General features: G+C 39.7%; 1 protein-coding gene across 2 annotated transcripts in view; it reads right to left on the bottom strand.

Moving 5' to 3' along the window:
* LOC140188164 (uncharacterized) overlaps nt 1-13,668 on the bottom strand; it is a 32,658-nt gene extending 18,990 nt beyond the window's left edge. Inside the window, exons 1-6 of one of the 2 annotated variants that reach the window (XM_072244162.1) lie at nt 13,274-13,668; nt 11,929-12,174; nt 9,937-10,181; nt 5,605-5,763; nt 3,135-3,237; nt 1,855-2,001 (exon numbers count right to left, since the gene is read on the bottom strand). In XM_072244162.1, coding sequence (XP_072100263.1) covers nt 1,855-2,001; nt 3,135-3,237; nt 5,605-5,763; nt 9,937-10,181; nt 11,929-12,174; nt 13,274-13,529 — 1,156 coding nt within the window. In that variant the 5' untranslated portion in view covers nt 13,530-13,668. The remainder of the gene's footprint in view (nt 1-1,854; nt 2,002-3,134; nt 3,238-5,604; nt 5,764-9,936; nt 10,182-11,928; nt 12,175-13,273) is intronic. The other variant, XM_072244163.1, reaches the window with a different exon arrangement.
* Nucleotides 13,669-15,503: the final 1,835 nt, after the last annotated feature.

The raw sequence follows: 15,503 nt of genomic DNA, 5'->3' as shown, positions 1-15,503 counted from the left end.
TCTCATCCATCATTGTATTGTCAATAAATCTGAATACAATATTTCTATGCTTCCATGTGAAATAGGAACTTCTGACAGTCTATGCCAGCTCAGATTGCAATGTGATTCCCAAGTTAATTTTCCTTGTAATCTCCCAACATTCCCATCAACTCTTCCCCAGAGTGTACTGCCTCATTATACACTGGGGCCATCTAGATTAGCCAATTAACCTACGCCTTTGGGATGTGAAAGGAAACCATAGCATCCTTACAAAACTCACATGGTTTGCACAGGAATGTACAAACTTCACACAGACAGATTCAGAGATCAGGAGTGAAACCGGATCACTGACACTGAAACACTAGCTCTGCTAACTGCACTATCATGGTGCCCAAATAAACCAATTCCTTTATCTAAATAAATAACATAGAATATGTATAATTGTGACTCCAACATTAGTCCCAGTGGAACCCCAGTAGTTACACTTTATCCACCTGAATTTTATCCGTTTATCTGCTCTCTCAGCTTTCCACTAATTTACTGATCCTCTGTCTCTATTAGTTATTACTTCAAAGCTCTGAACCCTTACATTGAGCAGGAGCTTTGTATGTACCTTTTACAAGTGCAGATGAACCACACCCACTGATTTTCCCATTATCCTTTCTGCTAATTGAACCTACAATGCAGTGTGCTAAAATAATAACCCCCAACTTCCTTTGTATGAACCATGTTAGTATTTTCTAATTATCATTCTTCTACTCCTACTCCTTCCCGTATTTCTCAAAGGCAGATGTTGGACAATATGACCCATAGTTGCCTGCTTTCTGCATTCCTTTCCATTTGTGGCTTTCATCTTCACTGGGAGCTTCCCCATTTGTGACAAACTTTGGAAGAATGCAACCAATATATCCACCATTTGGACAGCACTTCTCTAAAAATTCAGGGATATAGATGGTCAGATCCAGGAGATCTGTTAGCCAGCAGTCCCATTAGTTTGCCTGATACATTTTGGTTAATCATAGTAATTGATTTCAACTCCTCTCATCCTTTTGATCTCTAGTTATATGCCACATCGTAATTTTTGCATCTGAGAATATGAAAGGGGAACAGAGTTAATATTACAGATCAATCTGTTCAGGTCATTAACCCTAATTTTTTCCTCTTCACAGATCAGTTGAGTGTTTCTGGTATTTTCTGTTTTATTTCAGGATACCAGTTCTAACAGTATGTTGTTTTAGGAAAGCTCAAAATTCAGCTGATAAACTGTATAATATCAGCCACAAATAGCATATTGTACGGGGGGGAGGAAGCCCTACGTTTAGAAGAAAATTAAAGCCAAACACAAAAATTGGGCCTTTTGGCTTGTTTATTTAGTATAGTTTTATGTAATACAAGAAACTCCAATTAAAATTAAACAAGCTATCCTGTACCAAATTAATAACTTCAGCTAAACCAATACTTATCTTCACAAACAAGAGAAAATCTGCAGATGCTGGAAATCCGAGCAATACACACAAAATGCTGGAGGAACTCAGCAGGCCAGGCAGCATCCATGGAAAACAGTACTGTCAACTTTTCGGCCGGAAACATCGACTGTACTTTTTTCCATAGATGCTGTCTGGTCTGCTGAGTTCCTCCAGCATTTCGTGTGTGTTGCAATATTTCCCTTAGCCATTTTTTTTATATAAAGGAAGCAAAACAATTAATTATCATGAGAATATGACCTATTATCATTGACCCTTTGTGTGATTGTAGCTGGCAGAGGATCACACCCACCAATACACAAGGATGAAGTCTTATGTCTAAGAAATAAATGGTGGTACTGTCACATGCAGCATTATCCAATGGTGTTACATGATGGTATGTTACTTCTACCTTTGGAGGTGAAGGACCAGCTATTGTTTTCAGCCAGAGATCTCATCATGTACTCTGTCAGGTCCTCTCCTCCCAGGTACACACGCTTAGTGATGTTATTCAAGGCACCTCCTTCAAGAATAGGAACCACTTGCGTCACAGATGATCCTGCAATCGGAAAGAAGGAAATCTGTATATTCTATGCAATAATTGTTTTATTCATCATAGGAAACAGAACATAGAATTGTACAGCCCAGTACAAGCCATTCGGCCCATGATGTTGAACTGATCCTTTAACCCACATAAGATCAATCTAACCCTTCCCTCCCACATAGCCCTCCGTGTTTCTTTCATCAATGTGCCTGGCTAAGAGTCTCTAATGTATCTGCCTCTACCACCACCTGTGTCAGAGCATTTCATGCACCTACTACCCTGTGTGAAAAAACAGCCTCTGGCATTTTCCCCTGTATTTTCCTCCAAACAACTTAAAGTTATGGCCCCTTGTATGAGCCCTGAGAAATGGTCTCTGGCTGTCCACTTGATCTATGCCTCTCATCTGTACACGTCTATCAAGTCACCCCTCAACCTCCTCTCAAAAAAGCCCTAGCACACTCAACCTATTCTCATAAGTCATGCTTTTTAATCCAGACACTATCCTGGTAAATCTCCTCTGTCCATTCTCTAAAGCTTCCACATCCTTTCTATAATGAAAACAAAACTGAACACAAAAATGAACACAAAACTTCAAGCGGCAACATTATCTCACAGCTCTTGAATGCCAACACACCATACATCATCTTAATTTTATTTAACATAGGCACATTGCATTGTTTTAACAACATTTTCCCTCAGAAATGCAGAACATATTTCAGCTTTGCACAGATGGTTTATGGATTAAGTGTGAATCTTGAAAACTAATCAAATCAGTAACAATAAAGTTAAATCTGATATTTTCAGTCACTCTTCTTTATGATCAGTTTAAATTCACAGCTCGAAAAGATTATGGGCACAATTACACCATTGACTGAAGCTAGCAGCACATGATCATAAAATCAAAGTTATAGAAACATAGCATAGAAACATAGAAACCCTGCAGCACAATACAGGCCCTTCAGCCCACAAAGCTGTGCTGAACATGCCTTAGAATTTACCTTAGAAATTACCTAGGGTTACCCACAGCCCTCTATTTTTCTAAGCTCCATGTATCCATCCAGGAGTCTCTTAAAAGACCCTATCATTTCCACCTCCACCACCGCTGTTGGGTTACAGAAAAGATAGGTTGCTTAGTGAGAAGATGCTACCTGAATCAATGACCGTTCCTGTAACTTTGCCAGTAGAGTATAATGCCAGCACTGCCTGGATTCCCAGAAGAAGAGACGGAACTTGGAATGCTTCAAAAAGAATCTGTTTTAGATAAACAAGTACAACTGGTTGTTAGTTTTGACCCTGGTTAAAATTAACTCAAAGTAACTGCGATGTTTTTAATTTGTTGGCTAAAGCACCTCACTTTTAGTGTGGAAAATTAATCAGCTCCAAAGCACCACTCTGAGAGTGATGCAATTGTCTGCATTTCCTATACCATACATTACAATCTCAGTAAAGACTTCAGAGAAAGAGAGGCAAATATAGGAATAGACAGTCACCTTGAACTGGTGTTGTGTACTGCCTTGCATAAGTATTTTAACACTGGATGTAGGAACAGGAAACTTCTAACTTACAGATAACAGGATGGAGATACAACAGGTTGTGAGGATGAGTGTAGGAACTTAAAAGGATTTAAACAACATGAATATAATAAAAACTAATGAAGTCTCTAGCAAGTTATACCAGTTTGATTTTTTTAAAACTGTCAATAAAAGATCATAGAAAAAGAAAATAATTTGTGTCTTTTTTATCAATCACTGATAGCGTTAAACTCTAATCATAGGTTGAGCAACATTATGGCCACCTTGCACTACAATTGATATTTTTTATTCTAATATATTTTTAGTACAAATGTATACATGCTTACATTTTTTCCTTGCGAATGCTGCTTATATATTGCAAGTATTTATTTCATTGCAGCTGCGCATATATGTGACTTTAACAGATGCGAAAAGTAATCAAAGTGTTTGTGGAATATTAGAATCATCTCAGTGGGGTTGGAAGTAAAAAGTGAAAAGGTAGTTGTGCTGTTGTATATAGCCTTGGTTGAAGTGCATTTGAAATGTGGTGAGGTTGCATTTCGACCCTCCTCTGTGGTTCTGGTCTACATACCCAAGGAATGTTCACCTGATTGATTCCTGGAATGGGACAAATTACCTCAAGAGCAATATGGGGCTTGAAACAACAGATACAAGGATGAAGTGTCCAGGCTGGGGTATCTAAAATCTGGGGTCGCAGTTACAATATAAAGAGTTAGCTATTCTGTCTGTTTTGAGGAATAATTTTTTCACCCATAAGGTCTTTTGAATTCTCCACTCAAGAGGGCTGTGTGGGGTTATTCAAGACACAGATTGATAAACTCATTGATATTAAGGGAACCAGGGGAAATGGAGTCAGTATAGGAAAGTACGTAGCACTAGGTGAAAAATCAGCCATGATTGGCACGATAGTGTAGAGGTTAGCACAACACTTTACAGTACAGACCACCCGGGTTCAATTCCTGCTGCTGCCTATAAGGAGTTTGTACATTCTCCCTGTGACCGCGTGGGTTTCCTCCGGGTGCTCCGGTTTCCTCCCACAGTTCAAAAACGTACTGGTTGGTAGGTTAATGTATAAATTGTCCCATGATTAGGCTAGGATTAAATCGGGGGATTGTTAGGCAGCGTGGCTCAAAGGGATGGAAGGCCCTATTCTGAGTTGTTTCTCAATAAATAAGTAAAACCTTATTGAATGGGGGAGCAAGGGTAGGAGCAATAATGGCCTATTCTTGTTTCTACTTCTAATGCTCTTGTACTATGTTCTGATTTTGTATTGAACCTTATAGAGGCCCGAGCATACTTAGAGCACTGACTCACCGAAGTGATAGGAGAACTTAAATTATGAAAACAGACTGCATGTTCTCCTACTTCAAACATATTTAGAGGGAGATTCTAATGAGGTTGTTAAATTTTAAATGTTAATTGAACAAACCCTTCTGTTAACTGTAAATTAAACAGATTCCAGATTTGGAGGTTATGCTTCCAGAATCTGAGGGTGTGAATGGTCTGAAATGAAGAAGTGATTTTCAGACAAAATGAAATTAGAAATCTGATATTTACTTTCCCAAAAGAATTTATGTGTTGAATTAATCAATCAAAGGATTTATGACAGATCAATCAATCTGTATTAGTTTGCGGTATCAAAGGTTAGGACACTAAAGGCATGTAAATGAAGTAATAATCAGCTGTAATCTAACTGAAGGGCAGAATGTCTCTCTCTGTGTCTATTGTCTAAGGGTGGTGCTTGACAGGAGCTTAAAGGGAAAGTCTGATGGAAAATGAGAAAAAGATACTTTATTATGTGCCAGTTTATTGCACAGAGATAAATTTCATAAATTTTATTTAAATTGTCTTATGGATTATATTCTATTGGAACCTAATTTCACTGCTCAAGTGTGTTTAAGTTCTCTATTAAGTATTAAAGAAGAAAGCTTTTCTAGATTGTATCTCCTTACAGGTCTGAGGGGAAAGGAATAGCCTATAAATTCACTACATCAGCATTCATATCAAGTTTTTAAGAATCTATTTCAAAAGCTTTAGAGGTGACATGCTTTTACCCAGCATGTCTCAATGGTTGTGGGTTTGTTACCTCGCTTGTCTTCTCCCTGTTCCTTTGTGGATTGTTTGTTGGTTCTGTCATAACAATTGGGTGTTCTTGAACGTCAATACGCAGTTCGTTCTCAAACGTGTGCTTCCAGAGTGCTTCCATTTCTGTCCAATGTGTAATCAGTCCATGCTGAATTGGATACTTCAAACACAGTCAAACATTTGAACAGACATCCACCACCAGCACTGGTATACAATCCCCCACAGCAACAGGCCAGCACGTCAATTGATCGTACTTTACTAGTGAATTTAATATTTTTGATACACTTTTAATTTTACATGTTGAGAATTATAGGAGGTGAATAGTCAAGCCTCGTCACTTTCATCCTCCAACCATCACTGCCTCATCCCCATAGATTAAGCTTTATTGAAATGTTATAGTTTGGGAAATTCTCACTTGGCGCAAGTCTACACAAACCATTTGCACAGCAATTCAGACAACACATTGTGTAAATGTTTTTTCAGTTCATCACTAGATCTCGCACCAAGGGTTTAGAGCCTGTATTCTCTGGCAATTTAGCCCCTGATAATGGAAATAGTTTCTCTGTATTTTAACCAGCAAGATTTTGTAAACCTACTTTGTCCCAAGAAGCATAACCACTTCTCTTGGTTATCTTGGTAACTAAAATTTCACACCCCTGAAATTATATTAAACTTTTTCTATACTGCCCCTTGGGCCTTTACGTCTTTCTTAAAGTTGTGTTCAGAATCAAACACACAGGGAAACAGGAGCAGGAGTAGGCCACTCAGCCCTTCAAGCTCGCTCCACCATTTAGTATGGTCATGGATGATCTAAACTGATGGACTTCTCTGTGCCAGTGTTTAATCTTTCACATAGTCCATCTCCACTTTAAATATCTAATGATCTGGCTTCCACCACCTCCAGGAGCAGAGATTTGGAGAGGTTCATACTCTCTGAGAGAAATTTCTATGCATCTCAACTTTAAATAACCGGGGCCTTATTTTGTAGCCACATCCCCTTGTTCAAGAACTTGCACGCATGGGAAAAACTCAACAACTACCTTGACAAGCCCCCTTAACATCATGTATTGTATATTTAAATAAGATCATCCCCCATTCATCTAAACCCCAATTATCTAACCTTTCCTGATAGGACAAATCTCTCATCCTAATAATTAGCCTCCGAACAGCCTCCAGTGCTTTTATATCATTTTATAGTTAAGGTGGTCAAAACTTAGTGTGGTATGCCACATGAGGCCCTGCACAATGGTAACAAAACCTCCCTATCCTTAAACTCCAATCTCTTTGAAATAAAGGATAACATGTCCTTTGCCTTGTTAACTACTGTACATGGTGATTCTTTTCCTTTATATCTTGTGATTCATACATTATAACTCTGAGAGCCCTTGGAACTTCAATCCATGGGACTCTCCATGTAGATAATAACCTGGCTTTTGATTTCTCTTACTGAAGTACATGTCCTCACCCTTCACATATTAAACTCTATTTATCAGGTGTCCTCCCCAATCGTTCAGTATGTATTTCATTGCAGAGACATCATGTGCTTATTAGAATATGGCCTTCAATCTAGTATATCATTGACAACATTGGAAACCTTGCATATTGTTCCCTTCTCTGCGTCATTAGTGTAAATTATAAATAATTGCAGGCCAAAGACCAATGTCTGGGGTACTCCACAAGTTATAGCCCTCTAGCCTGAAAAGAACCCATTTATTTTAATTCTCCCCTTTCTATCCCTGCTAACACATTTTTCCCATTATCTTTGGATCTTAATTTATGCACCAGTAAAGTGTGGCACTTTGGCAAATGCCTTTTGGAAATCTAAATACATTACATCCACTATCAGCTTCCACATTACATCTTCAAGGAATCGAAGTTATTTCATCATGCATGATTTATATTTCATTAAACCTAATGAAATTAGGCTTAATTATATAGTTTTCCTAAATGATTAGTTAATTGTTCTTTGATTGTTGATTCTAACCCCTTGTCAGCCATTGATTTTAAATTAACTGGCCTAAACTTTCTTTCCTTTTGTCTCCTTCCCTTTTTGAATAAGGGACTTGCGTTTGTTGTTGTCTAATCTTCTGGTACATATTCACATTTAGTGAACTGAAAATGTTCAACCAATGGCTCCACTATCTCTGCAGTCACAGCTTTAGAAACTCTTCTATGCATGCCATCAGGTCCCAGCGATTTGTCCACCTTTATACCAGCAAGTTTCTCTAATACTGTTCTTTATCCCTTGTTCCTCTCTGTTAGAAGGCTGTTGCAAAAAAATCATTTTTTATATATCTGTCAGTTCTTTGTTTCCATGTGATTAGTTCACCAAGATTCTCTTCCCGAGATCCTTCACACCAACCTTAGCCATCTTCTTCCCATTTACACATCCATAGAAACTCTTACTGGTTGTTTTGATACTATATGCATCTCCTCTCTAAAAAGTGATTTCCCCCTTTCTTTTTTTTAGCGTTTTGCTGCTGGATCCTAAACTTCCCAGTCCTCTGGCCCACCACCAGCCCTTGCCACTTTGTTTGACCTACTGTAATTTTCAATATAACATTATACCTGACTGCCTTTGCTAACCATAAATTGTGTCTCTTTCTCATTGAATTCCCCCCTTTCTAATTGGGACAAGTTCCTGCTGAGTGTTATGACCAGCTGTTTGACTATCTGACACTGTTCATCCACTGACACATCTCTTATTTTCCTACAACACACATCAGAGTTGCTGGTGAACGCAGCAGGCCAGGCAGCATATCTAGGAAGAGGTACAGTCGACGTTTTGGGCCGAGACCCTTCGTCAGGACTAACTGAAGGAAGAGTTAGTAAGAGATTTGAAAGTGGGAGGGGGAGGGGGAGATCCGAAATGATAGGAGAAGACAGGAGGGGGAGGGATGGAGCCAAAAGCTGGACAGGTGATAGGCAAAAGGGACACGAGAGGATCATGGGAGAGGAGGTCCGGGGAGAAAGACAAGGGGGGGGGGGACCCAGAGGATGGGCAAGGGGTATAGTGAGAGGGACAGAGGGAGAAATTATTTTCCTAGTTCTGCATCATACCAATATAATTGACCTTATTCAAGTTGGAAGCAGCAGTTTTGGTCTGCAATGTTCATCTTCAAACTGCATCTGGATTCTATCATACTGTGGTGACTACCTTGCAGAGGTGGTGAACCTATGGCTCACATGTACAAGGAGGCATGCACAAAAATTTTGTTGGCATGCAGGATGCAGTGCCACCACTCAATTCTTTAAACCCCATCACAATGATCATTTTTATTGCCAAATGCAAAAACAAATGATCTTTTTACAAACTGAGAGCAGTGAGATGTTTTCACAGGAAACATCTTACACCAGCTTGGTGCCAGCTAGGTGGTTGTGAGAATTCGTAACATTGGATGATATATTTTGAAAACCTCACAAACTTAGTATACCTTATCAGTATTTGGATAGTAAATGGTTGAGCCAGTTGGCATTGGCTTAGCTCTGCTTATACTTTTTCTTCTGTTGTTTGTGAGTGAAAACTGGATATTCAGTGATACTACAGTAAGTACTATATGTAGTTCAGTGCCTCCATAAATATTCATGCAAGTTGCTTTCGGTGATGAACTTGGTCAAGTCTAATCATAGGAGTAGGCTTACTGATGAAACTAATGTTTTGCTCTCAAATACAAGCTGGATTTGAAATACTTGTCATCCTTATTGCAGCAACAAAAATCTCACTGGGAGTAAAGTGTGTTTACTTTCATTCCCTTGATCTTTTATGAATATGCACAAGAACTTATAACACCACATTCACAATTCTTATGTTGTATATGAGGTACAATAACAATACCATTTATAAAATGTTGTTATTTTTCAAATGTCTTTTTAAAAGATTAATACTAATAATTTTGAACAGATTTTCTAAAATGCTTCATTTATTTCAATCTGTCTCTGTTACAATTTTATTATTAGCAAAACAATGAATACATTCAATAACCAACAGGGCTCATCCTTTTTCCTTAAAAAAGTCCATAATTATCGTTACTTATTCATTAATCAATGATAATCTCTGCTCAAAATTACCACAACATGCATGAGAATATTTATTTAGAAAATCATCGCCAATTTAAGCATGCACTTTCAAAAAGGTTCACCACCTGGGGATCTTTAATCACAAGATTGGTAATTACTGCTTCCTCACTGTTCATAACCCATTCAAAATAGTCAATCCCTGAGTAGATTCTGTATCTGTTCTAGGAAGCAATCTTTGATGGACTCCACACTGTAGACTAACACTGAAAAACTAATGAATGTAATCTGTATTTTCATACACAAGTTTTCCACTTACAATCAAGTGAAGAATGCTGTGTTTTCTTTGGGCTTCATCTCCAACATAAGTGTCTCTTCCTGATGATCCAAAAACATTCATTATTGTGTTCTTTGGCCTTCCAACCACACTTGGGAAAACGGAGGCTGGACACTGATTTCCTGAGAGTCCAGCTTTTATCAGTCCACTGCCATTATCGATTACAACTGGGGGACAGAGGTCATTGGGCAAACTGGAACAGTTGGTCACCCTAGAAAATGAACTGTCTGGCAAGGAATTTGGATGATAAGGTAAATATGTCAAGAAACATCTCTGAATCTCCATGGAAGAATCTGATTGGCTAATGCAATCAGATTTTCCATTTGAAACATCAAATTCCACTAAGCTGATTGCAGTACGTTATTAAAAATTCTACATGCAAGCGTGGAAGAGGAGAAAATAAAAACCCATCACCTTGGTTCAAAATGTGAGGAAAGTAATTAGCCAAGCCTTAGCTCACCATACTACCAAGCTTATAGTTGAAAACATGCTTAGAGCTAGTTATAATGCCTCCTTTGATATTCTGGATATACATCATATCAGTGGAGAAACACTGGCCACAGGAATGATGCATGTAAGAAGAAAATATCTGAAACATTTCTGTGATGGTCATCTTCATACCACAGAACCATAGAACCATAGAAACTACAGCACAGAAACAGGCCTTTTGGCCCTTCTTGGCTGTGCCGAACCATTTTCTGCCTAGTCCCACTGACCGGCACACGGACCATATCCCTCCATACACCTCCCATCCATGTATCTGTCCAATTTATTCTTAAATGTTACAAAAGAACCCGCATTTACCACCTCGTCTGGCAGCTCATTCCATACTCCCACCACTCTCTGTGTGAAGAAGCCCCCCCTAATGTTCCCTTTAAACTTTCCCCCCCTAACCCTTAACCCATGTCCTCTGGTTTTTTTCTCCCCTTGCCTCAGTGGAAAAAGCCTGCTTGCATTCACTCTATCTATACCCATCATAATTTTATATACCTCTATCAAATCTCCCCTCATTCTTCTATGCTCCAGGGAATAAAGTCCTAACCTATTCAACCTTTCTCTGTAACTGAGTTTCTCAAGTCCCGGCAACATCCTTGTAAACCTTCTCTGCACTCTTTCAACCTTATTTATATCCTTCCTGTAATTTAGTGACCAAAACTGAACACAATACTCCAGATTCGGCCTCACCAATGCCTTATACAACCTCATCATAACATTCCAGCTCTTATACTCAATACTTCGATTAATAAAGGCCAATGTACCAAAAGCTCTCTTTACAACCCTATCTACCTGTGACGACACTTTTAGGGAATTTTGTATCTGTATTCCCAGATCCCTCTGTTCCACTGCACTCCTCAGTGCCTTACCATTAACCCTGTGTGTTCTACATTGGTTTGTCCTTCCAACGTGCAATACCTCACACTTGTCAGTATTAAACTCCATCTGCCATTTTTCAGCCCATTTTTCCAGCTGGTCCAAGTCCCTCTGCAGGCTCTGAAAATCTTCCTCACTGTCTACTACACCTCAAATCTTTGTATCATCAGCAAACTTGCTGATCCAATTTACCACATTATCATCCAGATCATTGATATAGATGACAAATAACAATGGACCCAGCACTGATCCCTGTGGCACACCACTAGTCACAGGCCTCCACTCAGAGAAGCAATTCTCTACTACCACTCTTTGGCTTCTTCCATTGAGCCAATGTCTGATCCAATTTACCACCCCTCCATGTATACCTAGCGACTGAATTTTCCTAACTAACCTCCCGTGTGGGACCTTGTCAAAGGCCTTACTGAAGTCCATGTAGACAATATCCACTGCCTTCCCTTCATCCACTTTCCTGGTAACCTCCTCGAAAAACTCCAACCTTCAGTGGAGGATCAGTGTAGCTTTGGATAAAGGATATTGCATAGAAAAAAAGCTAAAAAGCACCCTTTGTGTCCAAGTTGATAAAATGAACATATTTCTCACCTTCATGTCTCATCAGTAGATCTCCTTCACAAAGTAGTGTGTTGTGCTGTTCAAAATCTGGGGTTCTGGTAGCTTCTGGCCATGTTAGGTTACTTCCATCCTCCAGAACAACCATAGTGACCTTGCTGACTGATTGCTCCTGAACTACAGAAACTGAATCAATCTCCTTCAAAGCACACTGCTCCTCTCCCATGGCCTTTTCACTAATGTTGTTGCATTCCTCCATAGTTACGGAATTACTCAAATCTATTAATGAAAGAATGCCATATGAAAAAAATACTTGCAATAAACTTATTGATTCAGGGTCTTTATGATCCAAGACGGATTGTGAACTTCATCCAGTATCAAGTGTTAATTACTTTTCTTGGAAATATCTGCCTTAGATAGGTTGTATGAAATACTTGCACATTATTAGAAGAAATTATTTAACATTAGATACCTAGGTTGATCAGAAACATTGTAAATTATGCCCCCCACTCCCCATTTTAATATGGCCAGTCGTTTTAATTCTAACTGTGGCTTTTGAGAAATGTCACCTCATTAGGAAAAAAGATAAAAAGTTTTTAAAAAACTTCAGATGCTTGAAAGCTGAAAAAAGGAGAGAAGATGTTGGGAGTCCTGGGAGGTGTGGCTGAAATGGTAACTCTTATCTCTCCATAGATACCGCCTGATCTGCTTAGTAATTCTCACACTTTATGCTCTTATTTTGAATAGACTCAGAATTGAATGTTTTATTTACACAATGTGGCCCATCAAATCTAAACTGGTTCTAGGACCAACTGCACCAATCCCTTTCCCACACCTGTTTCTCTGTAACCTATTCTATCACACAGCCCACAATATATTGCTGATTCTCCGACTAACCTCCTATGCCGAGAGTAATTTACAGTGGCCAGCACATCGTTTAAATGTAGGAAGAAACCAAAAGAGATCTATATGGTCACAGGGAAAACATGTAAACTCCCAGATGTTGAACTGACGTAGTTAAGTCTGCGAAACAAGCACCTTCTGTGTGCGACTGTGTCCAGCGGCTACACAGCTTGAAAGTGAGTGGAGAGTTGAATTTAGCAGGCAAGAGGCTCTGGTATGTGAAAGATGCAGAATGGCTACAGGTGCAGTCTGCTGGATGGCACGCAGAAAAATAAGATTTTGTACACACGACAAAATTAAACCGAGTATTTCCAGTAGTATTTTGGTTTTCTGCAGCCACAATATTTAGCTTTGACTTTCACTTTTTAGCGCTGATCGTAACTCAGTTGTTTTGGAAACTTCCGATTTTTTTTCCGTCTAGGGGCAAGTTTGATTCTAAAATAATTAGTTATCTGACTCTACTAGAGGCACTTACCATTAGAGCTGGGGCCCGCAGTCCCATGGGTCAACTGAGACCAGGACTGACAGTACAGTTCCCCAGTCTCCTCGTCTGCCTGCACGTCGTCCCTCGCTAAGTCAAGCTCGCCGTTTGGGCTCCGGTTCTCTTCCGCAAGAAACAGGCGGTCGGCAGTAGCGAGCGCTCCTTGCACGAGTGGCTGTGTTGGGGCATCTCCCACGGTCAGCGGCGGGGAGACGGCCTCTGCTGTCTTTACACTGGAGGCACAACCCATCGCCCTCACCCCCTCACCCCTGCGGTCTTCACGCCTCAATGCTTTCAGAAGTTTTTGATTCTAGGACCCAGGGCCCCGAGATGGTACACGAATGCATTTCCAAACCGAGCTGGACATCTCGAAGGGCAATTCGCGAGGCAGACCGAGGCTTGGTGGTTGCTAAGCTACATGCCATTAACGCCGTTGCGGAGCAGTGTGTGCAAGACACACAAAAAATTAAAGGAGCAACGCTCGTTAATAACTCTGCAATTAAAAAATATAACGATATATTTCGTTATGTTGATCAACCAGATTTAAACTCAAATATAAGCGAGGAAACAAAAAGCAAAACGTGAAAATCATCTTAGATCAGAGTTCGTTGATGCTTTTTATAAACTGACTTTTATAAATCATAATTCAGTACTTCTATGCGATTCGGCATTTCCGTTTAATACTTTTTATATACAAAACGACCGAAATCGTTTGTTGTTAGAATTAATTGTTAGCGGGAGATCGTTGATTTACGAACAAGTTTATGAAATAATGGAGCTTCCAAATAAAGTGTCACCCTAAATAAATTCAAAGCTCTTTATCATTTCCGGTATCCAAGAAAGAAAAGAGTTGGAGATTTCTTAATTAGATTATTGAAAGGCAGATTGGGAGATTATTCGAATTGGGCCCGCTTTAGTAAATGCCGTCTTTGCATGTACACTATTGTCTTTCTATGGGGTTTGAGTTTCGCAGCTCCGGCAGCGTCATACGTGTACTAATACTTACGATTCTATTTAGTATACGAAACATATTATCCCACTCCTTTAATAATCTGTTTTCAGTCTCTAGAAATACGATTTTATTTCAGACTTAGAATACATGCAAATCTACTGCACTGTCTTTAAAGTTCAGGAAAAATGTTCAATGACATGTGGTTAAGAACATCATTACTAATTTGAAATAATACTAAACAAGTAACTAGTTTGCAAACATCTGCCAAGATTTACATGTCAGGTAGGATGATTTCAGCACATCAAGCTGAGTTCAGACACGAGTGGGAGGGAGGAGGCACAGGAAGCATACTGAAAGTAAACAGCATGAACATGCCATGCCAGAAATCATTAGAACTGTAAGTTTGTCAGAACCCTTGGAATTCAGAACAACCTGCTTCCACTCCATATCTATGTTTTCTGGGCAGGCCGAAGTGGGTTGGGCCGACCCTGCCAGGAGGTGCTTGCCCGGGGAAGCTCACGGTTTGGGAGGTGAAGCTTTCCTTCTGCCAAGGCAGCTTTAACGGCATGCTCATGTAGTTTCCTTTATCCACCCGCTACTTCATGCCACCAGAGAGCTTGGAGAACACTGCCTGTCTGAGGTGTTTCAGGTCCGGTGGCCAGCCCAGTGAAGACGCCTGAATGTAATTAGGATCGTGATGTTGGGAATGAAAGAAAGCTGTTCTACAGAACAAATAGGGAGCTGTTCAACTTGAGTCAACTTTATTTAAAAACCAAGGTTACCCATCCTCCTGTCATTAGGCTGAATATTTGTGCCTTCAAGCCATCATCAAAACTTTATTCAACCATCCCATCATTCTCGATGACTGTGGTGGGCATTTGGGGGCAGTATTTCAAATGGAAAACCAAGACAGTATCATTTTATTTATCAAACTTTAGCTAGAGTTACAGATTTTGGTTAATATATTCAAGTGGCGTGGGTTTCAAAGGAAGAATTACCATATAATTACTCATCCCTGGTTGCTCTTGAGAGGTGGCAGTGAGTTACCTTCTTGAACTACTACAGTTTCTGAGGCTAAATAGTGATATATTTCCAAAACAGTGATGCTAAAGGAATGGTGATATATTTCCAAGACAGGAAGGTGTGTGGCTTGAAGCAACTTCTGGGTGACAGCCCCATGTTCTTGCTGTCCTTGTCGTTCCAGCTGACACAGGTTGTGGGTTTGACCTGATGAAGGGTCTCGGCCCAAAATGTCGACCGTACTCTTTTCCA

The sequence above is a fragment of the Mobula birostris genome, chromosome 26 (genome assembly GCF_030028105.1).
Source record: "Mobula birostris isolate sMobBir1 chromosome 26, sMobBir1.hap1, whole genome shotgun sequence".
NCBI lineage: Eukaryota > Metazoa > Chordata > Chondrichthyes > Myliobatiformes > Myliobatidae > Mobula > Mobula birostris.
Note: the sequence above shows the minus strand (reverse complement) of the source record. Positions and strands in the feature narration are given on the sequence as shown.